This window comes from Diceros bicornis, chromosome 12, assembly GCF_020826845.1.
Source record: "Diceros bicornis minor isolate mBicDic1 chromosome 12, mDicBic1.mat.cur, whole genome shotgun sequence".
NCBI lineage: Eukaryota > Metazoa > Chordata > Mammalia > Perissodactyla > Rhinocerotidae > Diceros > Diceros bicornis.
In genome coordinates this window covers 39,477,354-39,503,156 of record NC_080751.1, presented here as the reverse complement: position 1 = coordinate 39,503,156, position 25,803 = coordinate 39,477,354, and the positions used below count along the sequence as shown (strand labels likewise).

General features: G+C 44.5%; 1 protein-coding gene across 2 annotated transcripts in view; it reads left to right on the top strand.

Moving 5' to 3' along the window:
* The first annotated feature begins 824 nt into the window (after positions 1 to 824).
* PRKCE (protein kinase C epsilon) overlaps positions 825 to 25,803 on the top strand; it is a 488,396-nt gene continuing 463,417 nt past the window's right edge. The window contains exons 1-2 of one of the 2 annotated variants that reach the window (XM_058551312.1): positions 825 to 1,377; positions 1,581 to 2,125. In XM_058551312.1, coding sequence (XP_058407295.1) covers positions 1,778 to 2,125 — 348 coding nt within the window. In that variant the 5' untranslated portion in view covers positions 825 to 1,377; positions 1,581 to 1,777. Of the gene's footprint in view, positions 2,126 to 25,803 lie in introns of both variants that reach the window. The other variant, XM_058551311.1, reaches the window with a different exon arrangement.

The following is a 25,803-nucleotide window of genomic DNA, read 5'->3' as shown; positions in this document are numbered from 1 at the left end:
CACTCGCCCCCCAGAGGGCGCGCCCCGTTTCCCCGCAGCTCGGACGGCAGCTGTCAGCGCGCTGATCAGAGCCGATGTCCCCCCAAAGGACACAGACAAGGTCCAGAGTAAATATGAAGTCACTTTGTAAAAAATAAACACACAAACCGAGCCGAGGTTCTACCAAGCTTTCACTTGTCAACAAGTTCTTGCAGCCTGAGAGGTCCAGGACAGATCCCAAAGGGGAGAATGCCCCCAAAGAAAGGGGGGAGAGAATAAATGTTTAAAAACTCACACCGAGCCGTGCACGCCCCTCCCCTCCTCCCCTCCCCCGCCATCGTGGAGCAGAGCGTCTCCGGACAGAACGACAGACAGACGGGCCAATACTCCGCAGGCTGCTCTCGCCGCCACGGCCCGAGTCGGGGTGGGGCTGGGGAGGGTCCCGAGTCATCTCCCTCAGTGCGACCCCCGCCGGCTCTACAGACAGTGTTGGCCGCAGAGCCCGGGAGAGATGCGCGGCCCGCTCGACTCCCGGTGGAGACCAAGGACGCGGTATCCACAGCCCGCGGCCCTCGCACCCCCGCCCCAATGCCGCCACTCCCTGGGGTCCCGCGCGGGGTTCCCGCCCGGCTCCCCCGCCCGCCGCCGCGACCCGGGCAGGCTCGCCCGCTCTCCGTCGTCCTCTCCTCGGCTCACTTTTCCCGTATTGCTCCCCCAACCGGCAAAACTTTCTATTTCCCCAAACACAGGAGCGCGCGCGCGTGCACACACACACACACATACACACACACACACACACACTGACGTCTTTTGCGCATTTCCTGCATTAGAGGGAGGGAGACTCGCTCGCACACCGACGGAGGGAGAAGAGACCGAGGCTGAGAGCGGGCGGGCAGCGAGCGGCAGCCGAGAGCGGGGACGCGGGGAGCGCGGCGGGCGGGCGCCGGCGCCCAGGAGGTGGGGCCGCGCCGAGTCGCAGTCCGGCCCCGCCGCCGCGCTGCGCACCGCCCGGTGCCGGCCTGCGCCCCGAGCCCGAGCGGCGGCCGCCCCGACTCCCGAGCCCGCGCGGATGTGAGATTCCGGGCTCCTGGCGCCTCCCGATCGCCGACTGCCGCGCGGCGCTGCTTCGCCCAAGAGGAGGCGGCCGGGCCGGCTGTGTGGCTTGTGGATTTTTAAAAATTTGGCTCCGAGGAGGACCATTTCCTCTCGACATGCATCCCTCCGGATAGACTGAACATCCCTGGGTCCATTCCCCGCCCCGCGCGGTCAGAGGCAGGCGCTGGGTGTGCGAAGAGGATCCGGGTTGAAATCTGCGCCCCCGGTTCTCGTCCCTGCCGGGTCCCACCGCCCCCTCTCCCTCCCGGAGTCGAAATTTCCCGGGGATTATGTTTCGGAAAGGTAGGTAAGCGCCCGGCGCGGCGCCCGCTTCCCCGCAGTCCGGACCCGGAGAGCCAGCGAGGCGGCGAGCCTAGCCCTCGCGGCTTGCAGCGGAGCCGACAGCTTGTCTCCTCTTCTGGAGGTGCTGCTGGTGGTAGGGGGGGAGAGACTTGCTCCAAACACGGACGTCCCCCAGCTCTCCCCCCCTCCTTGTTTTCCGTTAGGAACCCGGCGAGGAAATACATGCACTCGCTGAGAATCGCCCGCGCCAGGGCGCAAAGCTACAAGGTGTAGGGAGAGTGTGAGGTGGGGCGGGAGGGGACCCAGGAGTCCCAGTGGCTCGGAGCGCCGGGGCGTCGGTTCTTCATTCCTGCCCTCGGGGCGGACGGAGTGACCCCGGCCCCCACTCCCCGCCCCGACCATGGTAGTGTTCAATGGCCTTCTTAAGATAAAAATCTGCGAGGCTGTGAGCTTGAAGCCCACAGCCTGGTCGCTGCGCCATGCGGTGGGACCCCGGCCACAGACTTTCCTTCTGGATCCCTACATCGCCCTCAACGTGGACGACTCGCGCATCGGCCAAACGGCCACCAAGCAGAAGACCAACAGCCCGGCCTGGCACGACGAGTTCGTCACCGATGTGTGCAATGGGCGCAAGATCGAGCTGGCCGTCTTCCACGATGCCCCCATCGGCTACGATGACTTCGTGGCCAACTGCACCATCCAGTTTGAGGAGCTGCTGCAGAATGGAAGCCGCCACTTCGAGGACTGGGTGAGTCGGGCGCCTCCCCGTCCAGGAGCCCGGCTGTGGGTTCCCGGGGGAAGACTCTCGGCCTTGGCATTGGTCGTGGGGCGCGTGGACTTATTGCCCTCTGGGGTGTGTGTGTGTGCAGGTCTCAGTTACCTTGGGAAGCATATTGCACTTCGCAGTTGCCGAGAAGTAGGAATTAGGGCAAGGAAGACGAGACTTGGAAAGAGGGTACGACCCTCTGTCGCCTCCAAACAGCGGGTGCTTCAGGGAGCTCGCAAGCTGGGAGAACCCAGAGCCGCCGGTGCTGAAGGTTGGCGGAGAACTCGGCGCCTTCCGCAGGCGCGTGGTGGGCTGGCTGTGTGTGATTGCGTGTGGGTGGGTTCCTCGGTCCTTGGAGAGGCACGTGTGGCCCTAGACTGAAGGCTTCTTGCACGTCCTGGCTTTGTCCTGCGTAGCCGAGTGAGGAGCTGCTTTATGTTTCCCTCCGAGAGGAAGCTAGCTTGTTGCTGTTCTGTTGCATGGTGGTTAGCTCATCTTCTGATATACAGGGAGAAAAATGTTTTCTCCTCTAGGTTGTCACTCCAGGCTTCCAGAAACATCAGCAGAGCTTGTTTGGCCCAGTGCATTGCCCGTCTATCCAGAATGAGGGTTGTATTTTAAAAATGGTTCTGCTTGTGAGTAATTGGAAGTCATTGCTTTGAATCCTACTTAAAGTTATATTGTTTCCCTGTTTTGATTTTCAAGATACTGTACCATGAGATACTGTTTCTAAGTCTGAGATTGAGTTAATTGATTACATTGTCCAAATATTAGGGACTTGGAAATAGGCCTTACCCATGTACTATCAACCAAATACATTCAACTTGGGCACCCAGAGAAGCAGGGAGACGCAACCTTGTTTTAGCTCTTTTTGGAGGGAAGGTGTTAAATTAGGAAATGGATTTGTGTATTTTCAGATTCGTTACATGTTTCCACCAAGAGCAGGTGTGGCTCTGAGTGTATATGTTTTCAGGGTTCTTTGGTCTACACAAAAAGAGGAATTTGATCCTCATGGAGACATGTAGAGGAGTCATCTTCTAATTATTGAAACAAATAATTTTATGATTGTCCTAGGGTCAGAGGTTGCGTATGAATCACCTTGACATATCACCTTACATATTTTTTCCCAGGAGGTGGAGTTATAGAGGAAAGTAGGAAAAAGCTTATTCTCTTTATGCTCATGGCTGTGATGCAGTCAGCCCGAAACCATGGTTACGGGGCTTACAAGGGAAGCTCCAACAAACCCACCAAGTACAACCCTAGGAGATTTGTGGCTTATACTTTGGGAAGCAGGCAAACCTTTATGGAATCCCAAAGAACACAGTGCCATTCCATTCCATTCCATTTCAGCGATGCCCCTTACCTCAGCTTCCCTCCTACCACCAGAGTTCCCACTCCTTCCCCATTTCCTTGCCGCACATGGTTGTTAGTTTTTTCACTCATGAAAGCAGTGCATGTCTGAGGGGGAGCTGAAGGGATAACTAATTTCAGAGCCAGACCTTAGCTCTAAAACCTGTGGTTTTTGAAGTTGCTGTTGTTTTGGAACAGGAAGGGGAAGGAAAAACTGGGACTGTGGCAGTGAGGAGATAGGGCCTTTTGCTGTATATGCAGATGAGGGAGTGGGACAGTGAACCAGAGAGCAGGTAGGATGAACAGCAGGCCTGCTTTGATCCACAAAACAGATCTCGGTTGGAGGGAAGTATCTGCAAGTTTCTGGTAATGCTTTGCTGGGGCCCACCCAAACCCTAGGCGCATCAGGGCACCATCCCCACTTTTGAGCAAGTCCAGTGAAGTGTGCAGTAGGTACTAGTCTTGCTTGGTTATCATTCTCTAAGGTTCTCAAATTTATGTTGGACTTGGCCGTAGACCAGATAATCTAGTGCACAGGCAAGTTTTACAGACAAGGACATTGAGTCCCAGAGAAGCTAAGTGGGTCCCTGAGGTCACCTGATAAGCAAAGCGAGGTTTGGAAGTAGGGCCCACACCTCCAGTTGCCCACGGCTTGCCTGGTGGAGAACTGAGCCCCCTGACCTCCAGTCTGTTCTCCCTGCAGGTTTGCGTGCTGTGTCTCCGACGTTTTTATTGTACATAATAATTTAAAGTGCTTTCAAAATCATTATTTCTTTTGCCTTAGAGCAAGCATGCATCAAGTATAACAGCTATTGGACAGATTAAAATATTTGAGATACAAAAAGGCCAAAGTCACAGGATGAAGTAGCAGAGCTGGTTCTGTTTGCTCATTGTGTGTTGTTTTCACCAGAGGATTCTGTGGCCCCTCTTGTTCCTCCAGACTGAGGGTGGGGACGCATCAGCAGAGGTGACTGGCCCTTGGAAACAGACAACTTGCACCTGGGCTGACTAAGGTCACCTTTCCCATTCTCATGAGCCAGGGGACACCCACAGAATCACACCTTTGAGTAGAATCTCCCAGGCTCCGGCCTCTGGGCTCTTTACCTGTCCATGATGAAGAGATACGCCCTTTCTCAGGTGTGGCTAAGAAATCGGGCTTGAAGTAAGGAGATGTGGAGGGCGTGGAACAGCTGCTTCTCTCTTTGCTGTAGAACATCTCATTCAACTGCACATGTATTCAACATGAATTCACGTGTATTCACCAAGTTCCTGTTTTGTGATCAGATTCAACCAGGGAAATTAGCAGTCTATGGGAGCCAGAGGTAAAAGAGACCATGGGTTACCCTCAGGGGGCTTACATTCACTAGGGAAATGACACTGAATAGATACATGTAGACACTTAAGCAGCAACTAGGTTCTAAATGAGTAGTACTGTAAGTATGTTAAAGTTTAAGAAGAGAGTGTGCTAGCAGAGCTGGAAGAATCTGGAGAGTTCCTGGAAGGAGGCATGAACTGGGCATGAAATGGTGGGTAACATTTAAAGAGTTTTTTTACAAGAGGAGACCATGTTCCATGGGCAGAGACATTGCTGGAATAAAGGCAGAGAATGCCTGTCAGTCAGGGTTAGAGAACAGAGAGGCACGGCTGAAACTGAGGGTGCCTCTCAGAAGGGAGCAGGCAGGATAAGTTTTCTCCAGTTTGGACTTTTATCTGAGTACTCCTGTGCTATTATTATTTTTAAACATTGATTAAAAATATTTTAATATTTTTAGGGGGCTGGCCCGGTGGCATAGTAATTAAGTTCGCACACTCCACTTTGGGGACCTGGGGTTCGTGGGTTCCGATCCTGGGTGCAGACCTATGCACCGCTCATCAGGCCATGCTGTGGTGGCATCCCATATACAAAATAGAGGAAGATGGGCGCAGATGTTAGCTCAGGGCTAATCTTCCTCAGCAAAAAGAGGAGGATTGGCAATGGATGTTAGCTCACAGCTAGTCTTCCTCACAAAATATTTAAAAAATATTTTAAATATTAAAACATAATATTTTAAAGCATTGATTCTTTATATTTTGCACTTAAGCCCTAGTATTCATGAAGTCACAGGTTTGGATATTGTAGTTATAATTTTTCTTCATTCATATTAAAATAAACACATGGCTTCTAAAATAAAAAGAAAAGAAGTTCATCTCAGGTGCCTCTTAAAATCATTAGTGATATGGGGGCTACACTTTGGAAACACTGGGGTAGAGGAAAGTTTAGAAAACTGAGGTGGATTCTAGAATGTTTAAAAGCCTTGCTGAGATAATTATTCTCCAGATAATGAGAGGTGTACCAGTTGTGACGACAAAGGAGGTTGCTTTAGAGAAAGCTCATCACAGAGAGATGGGGAGAGTTCACTTGTGCTTGAAGCTGAATTCCATTAAACATTATTGCTATAGCTCATTTTCCAAGAACTAGATAATAACACTACTCAGACTTGAGTGTGTATGAGAATCACTTGGGGAGGGTGTTAAAAATATAGATCCTCCTGCCCCACCTTCAGGGAGCTTTTCATTCTGTGGTTTAGGACGAACACTGGGAATCATCCTTTTGAACAACCTGTCTTCAAGATTGTGACCAGACCGTGCTTTGAGAAGCACTGGGCTAGAATAGAAATTTTAGGCAGAGGAGGGCTCCAGATAATTAATGTACCAGGAGTTTCTGCATAGAAATGTCCTGAAATTTTACAGTAGACCTTGATAATTCCTAAAGCAAGATCTGTGTAAACTAAAAGGACTGGGATTCATGTTAGAACCAGAGGCTGAGTGAAGGCTGGATGGAGCTGTATTTGCATTAAGGACAGCTGGTGGGGGGCGCGGTCAATGGCACAAAGGGTGGGTGGAGCGCGCAGGTTCCAGCTGGCTGGTCCTGTTCACGCTCTGCAGTTTGCCAGTGTTGTCACATCAGTAGACTATATACGGAGCTCACTTCTCCCCTCTTCTACCTCCCCTGCCTCTGAAGACCCCTTTGGTTCGTGTCCCTCCCTTGCTTCATCCTGTAGAAGAGGTGCTCCTAATACAGCTGTCTTGACGGAAAGTCGTTTGTTGAGAGGTGGTTCAGCAGAGTGCTTCAGGGCAGAGCTCTGGAGCCGGGCTGCTCTGGCTTGAATCCCTCCTCTACCACCAGCCACTTTCGTGGCCTTTGGTGAGCCGTTTAACCTGTGCTTCTGTTTCTTCCTCTGTAAAAAGTGGGTGGTAAGGAAAGTACCTACCTATTAGAAAAGAGGTTGTTTGGGGGATGAAAGGAGTGAATACATATAAGGTGTACAGACCACCTTAGGAAGTGCTCTTAGGAAGTGCTCAGTGCATATTTAACTACTACAGTTATCCTTATCATGTGCCCTAAACCTACCGTGGGGCTGGCCCTGCAGAGAGTTCTTTACTGAGTTGATTATTATACAGGACCTAAAGAAGCCAGTTTTTCATAGTCTCCAAAATGTTTCTCTTCAGTTGGGTGGTCTCATTTGGCAAGGAATGGGACACTAGTGTTTCATAGTGTTTCTCATATTTCCAAAATAGCCCATTGACAGGGCTTCTCAAAATTCTCTCTGCCTGCTGACCATGGGAGATAGGCTTACACCCCTTTTGGAGAGGTTGGGCTCAGGAGCTGTGATTCCCCATTGGCCCCAGAATCCCTTGGGGAGATTCTTACAATGCAAAGGCCAAGGCGAGGCCCCTAGTAGTTAGGATGCTCATGTCCTGGGCAGAGCCTGAGGACATGTGTTGTTTTTAAACATGCCCCTGCTGAGTCTCCTGCAGCTGGTAGTCTGACCACATCTTGACATACAATGCCCAAATCTCTATCTTCATGACTTTGTAGGGAAATCTTCGAGGATCTCTGCAAACCTCCATCAGCATTTAAATAAAGTGAGGTGGGAAGGGTCTGGAAAGGCGGTGTGGAAGGACTGGGAATGGTCTGTGCCCATTTTGTGGGTATCTGCACCTTGAATTTGTCCCCCAGTAGCTGAGGTTCTGCAGATCTCCCCCTACTGTACTCCTTACTGACTCCTATAATACTTGCCATCTAATTAAATATTGCTCCCTTTGGTATATAATTGGTTGTTTAACAGCTACCCTGCGGGTTAGTTTTTGCCCCAGTGCTCTCACCGATAGCTGCTTGGCATTGTTAAAGGGTCTCGGGCCTCTTGGGCAGTCAGGCTTTGTCTGTCTGTCTTGTTTCTCTCTCTGTGTCTTTGACCGGCAGTAGATTTAGCAAATATTTGAGACCCTCAGTTCCCTAGCTCATCAGTGGGCCTGATGAGCTCCCTGGAATCTGTGAGTTCCAGCTTCAGGATGCCTCCAACAGTCACTGGTTGTACGCCTTTGGGCGTGTGACTTGGGCTCTTTAAACCTGTTTCTTCATCTGTAAAATGGAATATAATAGTTCTTACCTCTTAGGGCTATTGTGAGAAATAAAGGAGTCTATGTAAAGTTCTTAGCGAAGGGCCAGGCTACAGTACATTCTAACAATTTTATTAATATTTGAAGAGTTATATGTGTGTATTCATAGTTTTAGAATCTTAAATCAGAACATATGGTCCAGCGAGAGATATTTTTCTCTTTGATTTGTGAAAGTATTTATATGAAAAGTCTCACATAGTCTAAAAATAAAGTTAATGTAGTTACATTTAACAAATTGCCTTCCTGAAAATATTAAAATTACTTGAAATGAGATTGTTTTGGAAAGTCTAGGAATTGTGGCCACTGTGGTCAAAGGTTAATTATTGATTGAAGCATATGAGTAATTGGAAATAGAGATATTTGGGAGCTGCTGTTTTGGTTTTATTGTACCAATTTCATCTAGCTTCAAAGATTTAAATGCATTCTCAATGCTGTTGACTCTAAATTCCTAATTCCAGCCCATCCCTGCCCTTGAGCTTCAGAACTTATGTATGCAACTGCCTTCTTAGCATCGCCATTTAGATGTGTAAAGAGTATCTTAAACTCATTTATGTCCAAAACTGTGTATCAGACTTCCCTCCTCCCCAATCTAAGTCTCTCATAGTCTTCCCCTTCTCAAGAAACGGCAACTCCATCCTTCCAGTTGCTCAAGCCAGAAACCGTGAGAACCATATCCAGTACCCCATATCCAGTCCATCAGCAACATCTGTTGTCTCTGCCTTCAAGACATATCCCAAATCTGATCATCTTTCCATACTCTGCTGACAGCACCCTGGCCCAAGTCCCTGTCATTTCACACCTGGATTATTTCAACAGCCTCCTAATGGGTTTCCCTTTCCCCCAACTTCATCAGATCATGTCACTCTGCTCACAAATCTCTCAGGGTAAAATCCACATCCTTACCGTAATCTGCAAGGCCAGCGTGGTCAGGCCTTTGGGTATGACCTCTCTCACTCCATTGCCTACTACTCTTCACCCCGTTCGCTCCTTTACCAGCCATGTTGACCCACGTGACGTCCTTAAACATAGTTACCATGTTCCTGTCCCAGTCTTGCACTTGCTGTTCCATCTTTCTAGAATGTCCTTTCCCCAGGTACTCTCATTGTTCAAGTTGTTACTTATTATGTTACTTTCTCAGTGAGGCCTTTACTGATAATTCTATCTAAAATTTCACCCTTCTCCTTGACACTTTGTATGCTCCTTTCCTGCTTTATTTTTACTCTTTAGCTCTTATCTGTATTATATATATTTTATATTTTTTCTAATGTATCTTTATTGTCTATCTCTAACACCAGAACAGAAGTTCTATAAATGCAGAGGTTTTTATTTACTGTTCTATTCTTGGGTACCCAACACAGTTCCTGGCGCATTGTTGAATGAATGAATGAATTTAAGTAAACAAGTGTTTCTTCCCCTAGCACCTACTGTAGTGTAGCACTGCGGTGGTTATTGGGGGCTTGGTAAAACAAAAGTTTTTGGTATTGTATCATCTTGCCTCCAAGGAGTATGAAATCTAGTTGGGAAGACCAGTATGGTAAGCAGTTGAGTGAATCCCTTAAATAATCTTTCTGTACAATTGAAACAAGTGAGGAGAAGGCAGAAGAAAAGGGTATTTTATTTTATAAAAATCTGTGGGATGCTTGATGATGTTCCTATGAGAGGATGCTATATTATTTCCATGTGTCAATTTGCACCAAGCAGAAGCATCTCCATCAAGTCTGAGGTTTCTAAAAGTAGGAATTGTATACCCTCTGGGTGCCCAGGGCCCTTGCAAGATGCTGGGATGAGGGGAGAAGAAAGAGGCCCACTTGTCCTTCCTTTGCAGAGTTTAAAATGAAGTGTAAATTCTCGTAAGGGCTTTAGATACAAAACCCTGTGTAATTGACAGCAACAAGAAATGAAATTTTGAATTCCAGCACCTGAACTCACAGAGCTCATTGAGGCATATGAAAAGCTTCCAGAGGTTTCACTTAGACTAAAAGAATTCCAGAGCAGGCCTGCAGTATTTTACATAAATAAAAGCTACACTTGGCAAAACATTATATTTCTCTCCAAGTTCCTCTGGGTATATATGGGCTTGTTAAGTAATTACAATCTATTATAATGCTAATCAGGAGAGCTGCACCTGTTTGAAATGTAGTTTTCCGGCAGAAACCATGTGAAGTGGCCAAAAGTCTTTACTGTGCTGGGAGAACCGAGAGGACAGGAACATATTGTTGTCTTTGTAGCTCACCGACCTCTAAACAGAATGGAAACTCCAAGGGGAATATGATCGAACTCCGTAATATTGTGCCTGGAGGAAGAGGAGAAGCATAGACTGTTTGCAAATCCAAGTACGGAAATGAGGACCTCGCCTGCCCCCAACCCCCTGGTCCTTTCTACTTCACCTTGCAGTCGCAGAGAGGTAGTTTTTAAGCTAGTGAAAAAGTCGCCTTTATTTGCCAGCAAGGAATAAACTCATTGAGCTAATGACCCCAAGAGGTCGATTAGACTAAAAATGTACTCAGATTCAAGAAGGGTTTAGAAAAATCATGGTGGGCGAATCTATAATTAATTATTGAGGAAAAAATAGTCTTTGATTTTGCAAATGTCCTTCTTGAATAGATTTGTTGGTTTTTTCAGACTATAGCGTCTCTTGGTGCCAGTCACCTTTCCCCAGCCAGATATAAGCATCTGTGAGCAGGAAGTGTCTTTCCCCTAGTGGCTCACCCATATGAGCCACTCAGGAAGTGAACATAACCTACTCCCTCATCAGTTGGTTGAATAAAAGGCTGCCTCTTTGGGGTCTGTCTTGTAGAAGCTCAAATAGGCAGCGCTCTTTGATCAGACTAACTTAGATTCTGCTCTTCTTAGAAGTTCATCATCCAGTACAGTGCTGAAAAGAGAGATGGCGGAACCCACAAAAGATTCTAACCAGTGGACGAAGTGGTGTGTTCATTCGTTGTTCCAGCCATTCTTTCATCCATTTAGCAAATATTTATTGAATACCTTATATGCCAGGCACCATGCCAGGAGCTTGTCTCTGCTCTCATGGAGCATAAAATCTAATAGGAGACAGCGTATTAATCAAGGAATAACATAAATTTACTGGTATGTAAAATTACAACTAAAAATGAGAGCTCATCACAAGCCTTTCAGACCTGGGGATGCCTAGACCTCACCTCTTGAGGGTTGGATTAGCTAATATTTTTTCTTTCCCTGGGAAATTTATGGAACGGGGAGTCAAATAACTTCTATTAATCAGTGGTGTTGGACCGTAGATTCCACATGTGTGAAAGCAGGAGTTAGCGTAGTCTAGATGCTCTGTAGGGCTTCTGTTAACAATGATCCTGATTTGCTCTCTGCATTTTGGCCTTGACTATGCTCAACCTAGCACCTGATAATATTTTCTCTTTATTGTTATCCATGAAGCTAAGTCTTGTCTCCCCTGAAAAACTGCCAGCTTCTGCTTTGTTTCCTTCTTCATCTTTCTTCATTGTTGTGATCAAGATCACAAAGCAATTTTTGATAGCTTGGTTCTTGACCTAGTGTTCAAGACCCACAAAAATACATTTATTTTTAAAACGGAGCCCTCTCTCTGTATCCTTAAGCCGTTCAAAGGATATGCTAAAGACAAACAAGCAAGTAGAATTTCTAGAATGCAGGGTCTATGAATCCATCTCCACACCTTCTGGACTGATTATTATCTAAACCATTTTAGGCAGCTGAGAGAATCATCAATCAGCCAGCAAGGATGGAGCATGTGATCGACCAGCGTTTGCCAGAGTATCTTTTAAAGAGTAGGAGCTGTATAATATTTTCAGGTTGCTGTGATCAAAGAGGTTGGGAAATGTTACAGAGTCAAATGCACATTAGTATATAAAGACTCCAAGATGGCCTATAGCAAAGGGACTTGTACACCTCTGTGTGTAACTACATATTTCCCAAATTTATTTCATTGTAGAATGCTCTTCTTGGTGAAAAAATTATTAGCCATAGAACTAGTGTTTTGTGGACATATTTTGAAAAACATTGTAATTAGATAAAAGAAGGAATGGGTCTTCCTTAAGTGGGCTATTTGGAGACTCAATATTAACACCCTTTTATGAAACAGTGAAGCTGAAAAACTATGGCAATTCCCAGGAGAGGAGGATTAATGTGGGTCCTAAGAGTTGGCAAAGGCTTCTTGGTAAGATTTTGAGTCAGGCTTTGAAGAAAATGGAATCTGAATAGACAGGGAAGGGAGCCCCTCTAAATTGGAAGAAGAGCATAAAAAATGTTAGACAAGCAGTTTTTAGCGTTTTGGGTTATGAGGGCAGTCAGGAAACCAGTGAGATTAAAGTAGGAATTCAATCCAGAAATAGTTGCTTCATTAAAAAAAATACAAAAAACAGAACAATAACAAGCTATCCAAAGAAAGGGCGTGGTGGATAGAATGTGTATTCATTCATTAATCTATCCATCCATCTAGTCAGCCAGCCATTCAACAAATACATATTGAATACTTTCTGTGTTCTAGGAATTTTGCTTGGAGCAAAGTGTTGAACAAAATCACTCATGATATATTGAACACTTGGTTATCAAGGACATCTATCCTGAGGGCTAACCTCAATCTCCCATGCTGTGTTTCCAGTTAATTTTCTTTTGTTTATTTCTTGATAGGCCTCATAGAGATGGAGAACAGCTTTGTAGCATCCTTCATGTAATTGAGTGATGGCTTGTCTAAATTCATAGATCTAAAAAAATAGTGTGGGCCTTGGGGTCAGCCCGTTGTGGTTTGAATTCTAGTTTTATCAGTTTTGGCTGCATACTATTGGGCAAATTATTGACCCCGTCTGTACCAGTGTCCTCATCTATAAACTGGGAATAGCTATCTTGTAGAGTTATTGTGATATTAGATGAAACATGTAGAAGTGCCTGGTTTCTAGCTAGTTCTTAATAAATGGTAATTAATTATTATCAGTAAATATCTGCAATTAATATTTGTTATTAGATACAGGTAAAATTGTGCTTCTGTCTGAAGATTTTGTTCAGTAGTTACCAACTGAGGAGTTTTGAGCAAAATGTTTCCAGTCCCCACTACCCTCCCTCTCTGAAATAAGCCAGCAACAGGAAACAGGGATTCAGTGTTTGCTGAATTCCAAGTGTACAGAAGTAGAATTCTACACTTGGCCCTTCCTAGTTGGCCCCTGGGGTGGGAGTTGAGGGGAACATGGATTACATGCCCTTGGGCTAGCTTTGGTCCCAATGGATGGACCTGCCCACCGCATTGCTCCCTCTTGCATTTTTAAAGAGCGGAGATGGTATTGCATTTTGACCTGAACATCACCTGCATTAGCTTGTGAGCCTAATGTGGTCACTGAGGTTTGAGGTTTTTTGACGGCTTGTTTTGCTGTGGTCCAGGTGTACGTCCCATTTCTCCGGGCCAGAGCATCTGACTTCATTTTCTTACCATGTGTCTCTTACATAATCCTAGCCTCTAGTGCAATGCACACCCATTGCTCTGTTGTCCTGGCCCAAATGTAGGCAGTGCACCAAGGTGCTTCATTTAGAGAGCAGGACTTTGCTTTTGACCAGGACACTGGAGTTTCTAAGGAGTCACAAGAGTTGAAGAATAGCCAGCCTTTTGAAAAGATTAGTCTATGCTCGTAAGGAGCTATGAATTTACTTGTTAATTTTCTGTTAAGACCTTTGGTCTTTAAGTGCAGATTTCATTTTAGATAACTTACGTTAAAGTAACAAAAACAAACGCAGCAGATAGCTCATCTGACCTTTAAGGATCAGTTCTCAGAAATTGCCTTTTATTTTCCTCTTCAACCATATAAGTCCTTTCCTTCCTTCAAAACCTTCTTCAGAATTCACCCAGGAGCAGGAAGTCTGGTGCTTCTATTTTATAGCTTTGTGACTTTTTAAAAATTCACCTAAACTCCTCAAACTTTTGTTTCCTAGTTTATGAAAAGGGTTAGTAATAGTCATCCTTCTTAGGTTGTAGAGTTGCTGGGAGGATTAAATGAGATAAATGTAGGTGAAAGTGCGTGGGCATTTAACCATCGACTCTGTGTCCTATTGATGAGCAACTATGAGCTTTGGCAGAGTCACCGTATCTTGAAGTGGATAAAAAAGTTTGTCCTTGGCACCCAGGCTCCTGCGTCTGTATCCTTTGCTCCTCCATGACTTCATCCTATTTCTTTTAGGTGCCCTGAGCCCAGAGTTGCCAGATAAAATACAGGATGCCCAGTTAAATTTGAATTTCAGATAAATGACAAATACTTTTTTTTACTATATATATGTCCTAAATGTTGCATGGGACATACTTATACTAACAAAGTATTCATAGTTTATCTGAAATTCAGATTTAACTGGGAGCCCTATCTTTTTATTTGCTAACACTGGCACCCTGGGCCTTTGTGCCCCCCAGCCCCAATAATGAAATATGCCCAGGAAAGGATTTGTTTGTCATTTTTTTGTCCCTCTAGGGACAGAGGAGGGAAATTTGCAGTCACTTTAAAATGGAAGATTTAGCCTCTTGTTAAAATAATCCCAGCATTAGCCAAAAATAGGGATCATGTTTTTTGATCAGGGACCCCTTTTGAGAACCCCTAGAATCGCAGAGGCAGCCTGCTGCCTTAACGTCTGAAGTTCAGTCTGCTCCGTTGGCCTGTTATGTGCCGCAGGATCCCACAGCTTCTCCTTTTTCCCACAGTGAGTGTCAGGGCTCTATTCACAGAAGGTGCACAGTCCCCAGCCATGACACCTAGCTGGTTTAAAACTATTTTTTTCATGTTAGTAAAGAATATCTCGTTGAAGTTCCAGGTGCCTGAGTACTAATTGATGATGACAGCTGTAGGATTGGTTTTCGTATCTTTATTATTCTGGTTCTCCGGAATCCAGGGGGTTGGTGCAAGAGTTGTGCAAGGATCATGGCACTAAATACCCTTTCCGGGTGCTCAGCACCAGCGATTGTCTCCCCGACCCCCACTTGCCTACTGGCTAGAGTCTAGCCTCATCATCCCGCCAGACATTCAGTGCCTTGGAAGGTTTAAACCCCTAACCCCCATTTTCTGTAAGTGGGTCCCTCGTCCCCTGTTCTGGGAATCTCCTCCATGAAGCCTTGTTTCCGTCCTCCCTGCCCAACCTCTTTCTTTCCCTTCTTTGTGCTCTGATGCCCCATGTCCCCATTCCTGGAATCCCTAACCACCATCCATTCTCCCTTCTCCTTGGGCCATCATTACTAAAACTCTCCAGACCACAGCTCTTTGGGCCTTTGGAGTCCTGGTAACATTTACTACTTGTGCCTTCTGTTTACAATTATTGATGTCTAGTGCTGACGATCGGATACTTTCTGGCTCTCTCTCTTGCAGAGGCAGAAAAGGTCCCTGAGAGTAAAAACTTGTGCCTTTTTGTGCTAACACTTGTATGTATTGCCCCACGCATAATAGATGCTTGGTTGATTAAATAAATTTTAACTTTAAATTAAAACAATAATTACCTAAAAATAGATGTTCTTTAGATATTTGTTCTGGGGTGTTCTCCTTTCTTCCGTGACAGAGAAGAATATGATATTTAAAAAATTACACACAGTCACACACATCTGTATGTGTATACTTTAAAAAAGGAAAAGGCAAGAGAGGGTGCTGACACATGGGGAGGATTTTTATCTTTTACTTCAGCATTATTTTTTTTTAATTAATAAACTTTATTTTTTAGAGCAGTTTTAGGTTTACAGAAAAATTGAGCAGGAAGTACAGAGGGTTCTCGTATACCCCCTCATCCTCACACATAATTTCCCCTATTATCATATGTATATTTTTTGACTTTTAAAAAAAAATGAGGAAAAAGATGCAGCACAGCCCCTGCATGTTGAAGCAGGTGGCCTCATGTTTCAATGCAAAGGCTTTGCATTGGAGGGAGGCGGGTTCTAATCTTGGTTACACCACTGAACCAGCTGTGTGACCTTTTGACAAATTGTGTAACCTCTCTGAGCTTTTATTTATTCATCTATAAAACAAGGTCAGTAGTCTCTATTTAACTGTGTTGTTTAGAATAAACAATATAATGCATAGAAAGTGCTTAGAAAAGTGCTGGTCACATGATAAGCATAGAAAAAATGTTAGCTATTATTATTATTATTAGAATTCTATTATAAAAAATGTTGATTGTGTGGTTTGGGACGTATGTTGTTGTCTGAGTCCATTCAATTTGATTCTGTGTGTCTGAGGCTCACTTGGGGTTGGGGGCTGCTTTCTATCTGAGGGGCATGCCTTGGCTAGAGGGTAGTTCTCATTTTAATGAGTACATAGGAAGTGACTGTGGTTTGCCAAGTTTGTATTTGCTGCCTGCTTTCAAGCATTTATAGGCCAGTCTATATTCACGACGTGCTGCATTCACAGTTTGCTTGTTTATTCTGTATCAACTCAACTTCGCCACTAATGAGCTGTGTGACCTTGGGGAAGAAATGTAACCTCTCTGAACTTCAGTTTCCTCCACTGTGAACTGGGAATAGGCATATTGGCTCTGCGTACCTCATTGGTTGCAAGACATTTAATAAAGCTCTGAAAAATGAAACGAGTTCCACCCACGTAGGTAATAATGATGAACCAGCTTTGGGACTCGGGGCCAGGGATGGCATTTTCATCCAGTTTACAGATGGGAAAATTGAGGATAGAGGCTGACCTCTGTAGGGACTAGAGTGCAACTCAGACCTTATCTCCCCAGGTCCCTGACAACACTGAAAGCATGAGTTTCTCACCCAAACAGTCTGCCTCACTCTTGCACATTGTTGGGGCTGAAGATTTAAAGTTGATCTGTGGGCTTTGTTTCTAGGAAACTGAAGTGTTAGAAGCCCAGCCCCATGCACAAGAGAACTTGTCTCTTTCTCTTTGCTTCCTTATCCTTTCTTGGCTCTTTAAAAATTTTTCTTTATCAGTGCTTATCATATGACTGCACAGACAACTGTAAAGCCAACTATTTTAAGGGGAAAAAGGGAGGAAGACAGATAAGACAGTGATTGAGAAACAAGCAGAAAATAGAGTCATGTGGCTGTCCCCTTGTGGGTGGGATATACGGCAGTTTTTCAGACTAAGCAAGCCTCCTGAGCGCCTGGAGAGTAAATGAGGCCCATCATGAATGTGTTTTAAGCCCTTCCCTGTGCTAGAAGATTCAGAGCCCAGATGGAGCTTCACATAGTTCACATGTGTCCCCTCATTAGGGCTGTGCTCAGTAGTTCTCTCCTGCCCTCCAGCCCTCTGGGGCCCTGCTCTGTGCCTGGGGCTGTGCTGGGTGCAGTGGGGGCTCCAAAAGAGCCGTCTTGATGCCTGCCCCCAAGAATCTAAAAAGGAGAGATGCCCACTTGAAAAGACTGATCGCATCAGTTTCAGAGTCAGAGCAAACTGGGTCTTGTCCTAACTTACTGGTAGAAGTATAAATTAGTGAAGCCTTTTTCAGAAAGCAGCCTGGCAGGAAGTATCTTTAAGAATCAAAATGTATATAAGCAAGATAATGTGTATAATCAATTCCATTTATAGTTATCAATCATATATATATATATATTACACTAATACACTAATATTTAAGATCCAACAGTAGCTTGTCTCTGAAGGCTGAAGCGGTGGCCCTGTGGACGCCCACATGCTGTAAGGCTGCCTTGTGCCTTCTCTAACAGGATTTGGATTTTAGGCAAGTGAGCATCATTTGACCCTTTCCAAATTTAAACCAGTTAAGAGCTTTTAGAGTTTTTATCTGCTTTTTTAGAAGACCTATTTTTCTTTCTGAGGGAGAAAAACATGAGAAAAGAGAATAAGAGCACATCTTGACTAGTTTTTCAAACTGTGGGTCGGTACCCATCGCTTGAGGTCATGACATCAATTAAGTGGATCTCAAACAGCAATTTTAAATATGGAATTGAATTGAACAATTTAAAAATGATCAGAATGCATTGTGTGCGGTAAGGGTAAATATTGGTTTATAAAACTTCTGCTTCAGTTTTATTTATAGGAATATTATTTATATGGTGATTTTAATTCTTACTGTGGGTCCCAGTAAAAAAAATAATAATTTCAGAAACATCAGCCTAGAACACAACTTCTAATTCAATAGACTTTTAATGAGTACCAGTAAGATGGAGATAAGCTAAAGAAGATAGGATTCCCTGCTCTCAATAAGCTTATAATTTGCTCACCCAAACAAAGGCAAACGTGTTATGATTGTTCAAGGAAGGCTGATAAAGGCTTTGTGGAGGAAGTGGCTTTTGCAGAATGGGTAGGGTAGACTGGTTCTAAAAACCTGCCTGGCTATTCCTCAGTGAACAAGTCCATAACAAGGTAGGATGCAGAAGTCACCTGATGAACTGAAATACCTAATGTTCCAAGAGCCCCCATCTCCCGACATCCCTGCAAATGGCATTCAATATCAGATAGTGGTGCATCAGGGTTCTTGGGTTGCACTGTCAGAAATTCAAGGTTAGAGAGCTCAGTTCATGCCATTATGGTGCATGGCGGGTTTCCCCAGCAGTAGCTACACTTCAGCCGGCACAGGACAGTGCTGCACCTTCTGATCAGGAATGTGGGGTCTTTGGAAAATAATGTGTTTTCACCTCACCCCTCATGGGACTGCACAATGTTAATACATTTATTCAACAATCTGTACTTTTTCTCTTGATTCTTCCATTAAACTTGTATGGTAGTAAATATCCTAATGTGATGTTTGAGGATAAGAAGACCCACGGAAGTTAAATGATGAATTGAGGCAGATGAACGAGCACCTGGGTCTCTTGGTTTTGAGAAAAGGGCTATTTACTGCACATGCAGAGGTATACGGTCTCCCTAACACACTGAGTCCAGGAGGCTGAGGGCGTGGTTCAGAAGACATTGATATCAATACCATTATACATTTAATACCATTACATATTTATACATTCAAGCTCTATTCAAAAGGCGTTCAAATGAATTAGAAGTCCTTCCTACCTTCCTCTTTCCCTCCCCTTTCTTTTCTCTCTCTCTGTTTTTCTCTTAGGGATGATCAGGTGGGGGAAAGGTCCATGGAACATTTTCCTTCCAACTGAAAGAATTTAAAAACTGCTATCTAATAACAGATACTCATTAAATCTTCATGTGTAGATGGAAGAATATAAGAGCTCAGAACCTAAGTGATTTGTTCAAAGTAAAAAATCCAGTAGAGACAGAGAAAATATGAGAAAATAGGTATCCTGATAAGTAAGGTACTCGTATAGCCCTACCACACTGGATCCAACCATCATGTACCTACCATGCTTCCGTCATCCATCATCCATCATCTAGTTTACTGGTCATAAGTTAATGCCAATACCATGTGTCTAGAACTTTTAATAAGGGAGGCTGATTTATTTATGTTTTCAATTTGCCCTTCAGCTATTGACTGAGGTTGAGCCAGTTGATCAGACTACCTTTAGGGCTGACACAAATTGAAACTTGTCTGGTTGAGGTAAGCATTTGCCTGTCCCTCAGGGGTTGGTCTTTACATGTCAAGGGGATAGTAAAAACCGTGATGAGGGTTGACTTTTAATAAAAAAAAGATTCCCCTTTTTGTTCCCCCCACTTCCAGAATTCTCTAGAGTGTCAGGATAGTTGTTTACTTTGTAATTCAGCCTACTGTAATGGAAAGATCCTTCCTTTTGAGTTGTAATTATTCCCTTGGAGCAAGGCTTCTCAAAATGTGTTCCACAGCATAAAAGAAGTCAATAGGTCATACACACTCAAAAAAGGAATGCTGTCATCAAGTAGATTGGGAAACAGTGGATTAAATAAAGCTAAACATTTATTGCAGGACTTCTCAGAACCTTTAATATATGCTAATATATTATGCTAATTTCCTTCAGTCACCAGGATGGCAATTGAGTGAACAGTGTTCCCAAACTCGTTTGCTCATGTGACACTATTTTGGGGACGGCACTTCTATCTCTTGATCTCATTTGGTAAGCACTATCTGAAAATCTGGCCTCTACTATTTGAAGCAAATGCTACATTTTGGGGGCTGTTTACCAAGGGAGACTAATGTGGTGAGCAGGAAAAGATCATTTTCAGTTTTTGTTAATATTTCCATATTAACAAATATGAAACTGAGTTTTTAAAAGTAGGATCCTAAGTGTTGTTTGTAGGCATCTGACTCTAAAGAAGGGAGAGAAGCTCAGACTGGACAGATGTTTTTCTATGAAAATAGCAGTGCAAATAGGACCCTCATTAGCAGGATTTTCTAAATGGTGTTCTAGTAGTTCATCCTTGTTCTGTCTTTAGCCAGTGACATTCATAAAGCAGTAGCAAAGCCAATGTTATGGTTCCCGAGATGGTTCGTATAGAATTACATGGGCTGAGGCCAGAAAGGCCCATGCTTCCTCCTCCTTCCTGAATCAGGTCAGGCTGAATATTATCCAAGTGCCATTTCACTCTTGCTTCTTCTCTTCAGAAATCATTTGTTACTTGACAAGACCCAAATTGTTTGCTACCAATCAACTCTATTGCGAGGCGTATTTTAATATTTTATTCCCTTGTGTTTATTAGAAAAGATTATAAAAAAGCTACTTGCAAAGATCTGAGTGTGATCATTGGAGCCAACTTGCAGCAAAAATGTGGAGGACACAAAGACTGATTTCAGGTTTTCATGCCCTTGAGAGCCCCTCCTAGTCTGCGGCCCTGTCTGGCTTCCTGGGTTCCTCTTGGCTGATAAACTCATTTACACTGAGGTGTACGCACATAATGAGTTACCCAGGCTGGCATTTTAGAAGAGTGTGCTGTAGAGGAGGCAGTCCTTACCCAGAGGGCGACATCTCTACCCCTGGAATTTTCAGATGTCAGTGACAGGTGAAGATGCATTTGTTGGTCAAGAGGAATCTTTCCAACCGTGTACTCACTTGTGACTAGGCTATTACTGAGATCATGCTCTATGTCCAGGGCTAGGGTCTTCATGGAAACTTTGAACAGTGGGTCAGGACCTGGCTTATCTGTGCTGAATGGACATATTTCTAGATTACCTCACATTTGAAGGGCTTGTCTCCCTGCTCTATGAGGGATTAGTGCTTTCCACTTTAAAGGAAAAACAGGCCATAAATTACTGAGGAATTTTATGGCACTGTCCAAAGCACAGATTGGAAGCCAAGGAAAAATAAAACTCCAACTTCTTTATGGAAAGTCAAATGGAAAAGAGAGATTGCTTCCTGAAGCGGGCGGTGAGGGGGCACTGCCTGAGGGAGTAGAGAGAGTGGAGATGTAGGTTGGTCTGTAGAAACTCCTCTTCTGGTGCCCTTGAGGAGCTGGTGAGCATTCTGGGCCTCATCCTGATGAACCTGAAGGCGAATGAAGCAGGCGGTTGTACTGTTTGTCTGGGAAGTGGATGGGAGAGGTGATTATTTTTGGTTGCAAGATTTTTGTGTTTGGATTATGCCTGCTATAGATCCAATATCTGAATTTACATTTGCTCCAGCAAGGCGGAGAATTCCTTATATCATTCATATACCTGATTCCAATTTGATGCTGGTTAAATGTTGGACAAGGAAAGGAAGGGGTGAGATGGGGGTTTCTGAGGCTGGCTGACCAGGGAGAAAACAGACAAATCCTGGGGACTGGACTTCATCATAAATTACAAAGAAGCAGAACAATCCAGAACATTGTCTGTTGCAAAAACAAAATAGGACCAGCCTGAGAAAGACATACATTCAGCAGTCTCCTTTCCAGAAAACGTTTCCTCAGACCGGGAAGACCTAGCAAACTCCTTATCATCTTAACCCAAGCCTTCAACTCCTCTCAGCTCTCCTTTTGCTACAGTCAGTAAACATGATGCTGTTTTTAAGTCTTTGCTTTCATCCCATCTTTACTCAGGAGCAGTGAGGGTGCTTGTTACCGACTTTGGGGAAATAAATACAGTTTTTTCGCTGTCGTTTATCACTTCAGAATTGGAGTGAATCTAAATGAATCATAACAGTTGCATTTAATAAATTCACTTGGGTATTGGCTAATTGTAAACCGGTCTGACGAGTTTTAAGGTCCATGTGGTTTGGGGAAATTCAGTGGTGCATTTCCTGGTTTGGTGGCCCCTTATTTCCCTCCAACCTTGTTCCTTTTCAGTATGCTGGTCTCCTTGGCGTGGTTATCTTTCATCATCTTAGGTTGGGAGGAGGGGTGGCTGGGGAGGGGCTGGGCCGAAGGTCATGCAAGAAGCGTTTAGAGCTCTGCTTGTTAGCCGGCACCAGGCACCACGTGGAATTCCCAGGGGTCTTCGGGTAGCTGGCCTTCAGCTCACAGAGGGCCCAGGTGAGAGGCCACCACCCACCAGGAAGCTTCCAGCTGGCAGGGTGGGGGGTGGGGAGGGGGCTGACTCTGGTCGTGGAAATAAAAATATCTCAGCATTTTGCTTCTTTTCCTCAAAGTCGCTGCCTCCACTCCTGGCTCTGACATGAGAAGCTTCGGGCTCTCCACATTGATTTTCTGCCTTGGCTCTACAATCATGGTGGTTAATGGACACCAGTTGTTGATTTTTTGTCTTTGAGAAGTTATTTACCACCAGAGTGGGGAGGTCTTCTGGTCTGTGGGGAGTTCAGGGAGCCCTGAGATGGCTTCACTAGAGGGCATCATTACCAGAATCATTCCCAACATCAGGATGCCCCCACTGTTTCTTCTCTGCTGGGTGTTTGGCCCTCTTGGTGTTTCACAGCTCACCTGTGCAGGTCCCCCAGGAGCCTGCTTTTCGATAATTGTTTGCCTCACAAAGCAAGCGTTACAGTGATTGAAGTGTTGCTCTGTGAAAGAGATTTTTTAAAAACCATAACAAGTGCAATAAAACCGTTTAAAACATTTTAATAATTTCTTGAAAGACACAGAGCCTTTTCCTCACATAGCACATGCAGTTCAGAATGACATCAATAAGGACTATATTTTTACATGAAAGGAAAACTAAGTTCAAGACTGGAGTGTGGATAGAGAGAAGGAAGGTTCTGCTTGAAATAGTTTCTGACCTGCACACCAAAGGAAAGCGGGAAGTGGTGCCAGTGGGTGCGAGTATCATCACCTTTTGTGTTCTCTACTGGGCACACACATTGTTCCATTGTGATGAAACGTTGTTATAATGAAGAGGGTAGTGAAGAGCTCAGCCCAAGTTCTAAGGAAACAGGAGTCAAGGCAGCACATGCCCTTCCTTCTGTGGTCAGTCACCACTGGCTGGTGAAGGAGGGAGGTATCAAGCATCTCCATTCTTTCTTTTTTTCTTCCTAATTTCTAGATCATTCATGCATTCATTCAACAAATTTTTAGGGAGCCTTTGCCATGTGCCAGGCATCAAGTTAGGCCCTGGGGATATAACTAGGAACATGATAGATGTGGACCCTGACGTCAGAGGTCCCTCCACCCAAACTGGGGGGGACAGATAAGCAAATGGGCAATTATTATATTATGAAAAGCACTGTAATGTATGTCATGGGAGCACTTAAAAGGAGCCCCGGTCTAGACATGTGGGGTTGGGGGGAGGCTTTTGGGAGAAGGTGACATTTAAGCAGAGACCTGAAAGGAGAAACTGAAAATAGTTTACTGTGACTGCATTGTGAAGTGGGGTGGCAGGTGGGAGTGAGCTGGAGACTTGGGGAAGAGTAGGATTTTTTTTTTGTCAGCTGGCGTCTTCCCTCCCTCCCTTCTTTCTTCCCTTCCTCCCTGTCTCCCTTCCTTCCTTCCTTAAGATTTAATCCTGGAATCGTGAGGAGCCACTTGAGGTGCGTGGCAATTTGTGAGTTCGGGCTCTATTCTGAGGGTAACGAGGGAGCCAGTGAAAGATTTTTGCTTTTAAATTTTATTGAGGTCATAATGGTTTATACCTGGGAAATTTCAGTTGTACACTGTTGTTTGTCAGTCACCATATAAATGTGCCCCTTTACCTCTTGTGCCCACCCCACAACCGCTTTCCCCTCTGGTAGCCACTAATCTGTTCTCTTTGTCCATGTGTTAGTTGATCTTCCACATATGAGTGAAATCATATCATGTTCGTCTTTCTCTGTCTGGTGAAAGATTTTTAAGCAGAGAAATAACCTGATCAGATTTGACTCTTATTACCCGAGACAGTGGACTAGAGATTGATTAAAAAATTAGAGAACTGTTGTGGTTAGTTAGCTGGTTAGAGATGCTGGTGGCCTGAAGTGTGGAACTGACAGGGCTGATAGTGAGCCGAGACGGTGGAGCTGGCAGTGGATTGAATGTGGGGGTGAAGATGGCTGGAATCTAGGATGAATCCCAGGTTTCTGGCTTGAGCAACTGAGTGGCTCTGGGTGCTATTGACTGAGATGGGAATTCAGAGGAACAGGTGTCTTTGTGGATGCTGGGGTCTTTGATGGCTGCTTTAGATCTGCTTTGGGGAATTCTGCTTCGGAATAGACAGGGCTGTCTGAGGTGGGGGGGATGAGGACAATTGACAGGTGAATTGTGTGATGGGAGGTCTGAAGAGACCGTGGGAACTGGTGCGAGCGCATCAATAGCTTTTTCTGCCCTTTTCTCTGCCCCTACACTGTAAATATCAACCTTATTTTCCATGAGTCTGAGACATCTTTTAGGACCTAATCAACCAAATTGGTGGTTCATCCACTGATCCAGGGGAAAAGTTTTGTTTCTTTGTTGTAACAAGGGGATTTCTACCCACCTGGCTTTTCTGCCTTCCTCACCTATTTCTCTTGGTTTTCCAGAGTTGGATGTGTATGTGAATACTTCATATTGAAACTTTGGGCTCTTTTTTTTTTTTTTTTTGGTGAGGAAGATTAGCCCTGAGCTAACATCTGTTGCCAATCCTCCTCTTTTTGCTGAGGAAGATTGGCCCTGGGCTAACATCTGTGCCCATCTTCCTCTACTTTATATGTGGGATGCCTGCCACAGCATGGCTTGATGAGCAGTGTGTAGGTCCGTGCCCGGGATCCGAACCCGTGATCCCTGGGCTCGCGAAGCAGAGCGCACAAGCTTAACTGCTATGCCATCGGGCCGGCCTCCTTTTTTTTTTTAACCTATGTGCTACCTATGTTCAAATGTATTCAGGATAAACAATACAATTCTTTTAAATTATATAATTCAAAATGTTCTTAAAATGTCTTTCTTTCAAACTAAAAAAATAAAAGAAACCAAAGTTAAGACTTTTTGTTTTATTTTGGCATTTGTTACTAGTGTGATGTATAATTTTGGTAACATGAGTGAGGGATCAAGTTTTAACTGTTTCTCCAGCGTCGTTACATTCTGCAGATTACAATGTTTTGCAACAGCTATTGCCAAATAAAAGATGCATGTGCTAGTAAGGTGATGAGTCGTTTCCAAACCTCTTTCTAATTTTAAGGGCACAGAATGAACTTGGGTGATTCAGAGGGTTAAAACAAGTATTAAGTGAGGAAATTTAAGTTTAGCTTTAGTGGACTCTGCGATTTCACAAATACAACGTATTTTTTAAGTGTCAGAAGTCACGGGAAGAGGACTGCATCTGTGGGAATTTGTGAAACTTATTGCAAGTAAAATGAAGAGATACGTAATCCAATTGTTTCTGTTCTGTTCTCATTCCCTTATCTCATTATCTCAAGGTTCATCCTTGATGATGCCTAGACAAGTGGAAAGTTTCTCATTTTGAAGTTCAGTTGTTTTTTAATTGGTCACGCAACAGAAAGGCTTACATTGATTTTGAAAGACAAAACATGTCATTGTTTTTTTCACTAATGCCCAACTTCTACATGGCTGACTGGATATTGTTCAAATTTTCCAAAAGAAAAAAAAAGAGAGAGAAACACCCTTATTTTGGATCTGAAGCCAGTCATGGAAAATTTCATTCTGAAAGGATAATTTTTCATAAATATGCAAGCAGCAAATTGCAGTGTGGCTACAATAGAATCTGCCCGTGGACTTCCATAGACAGTCCCT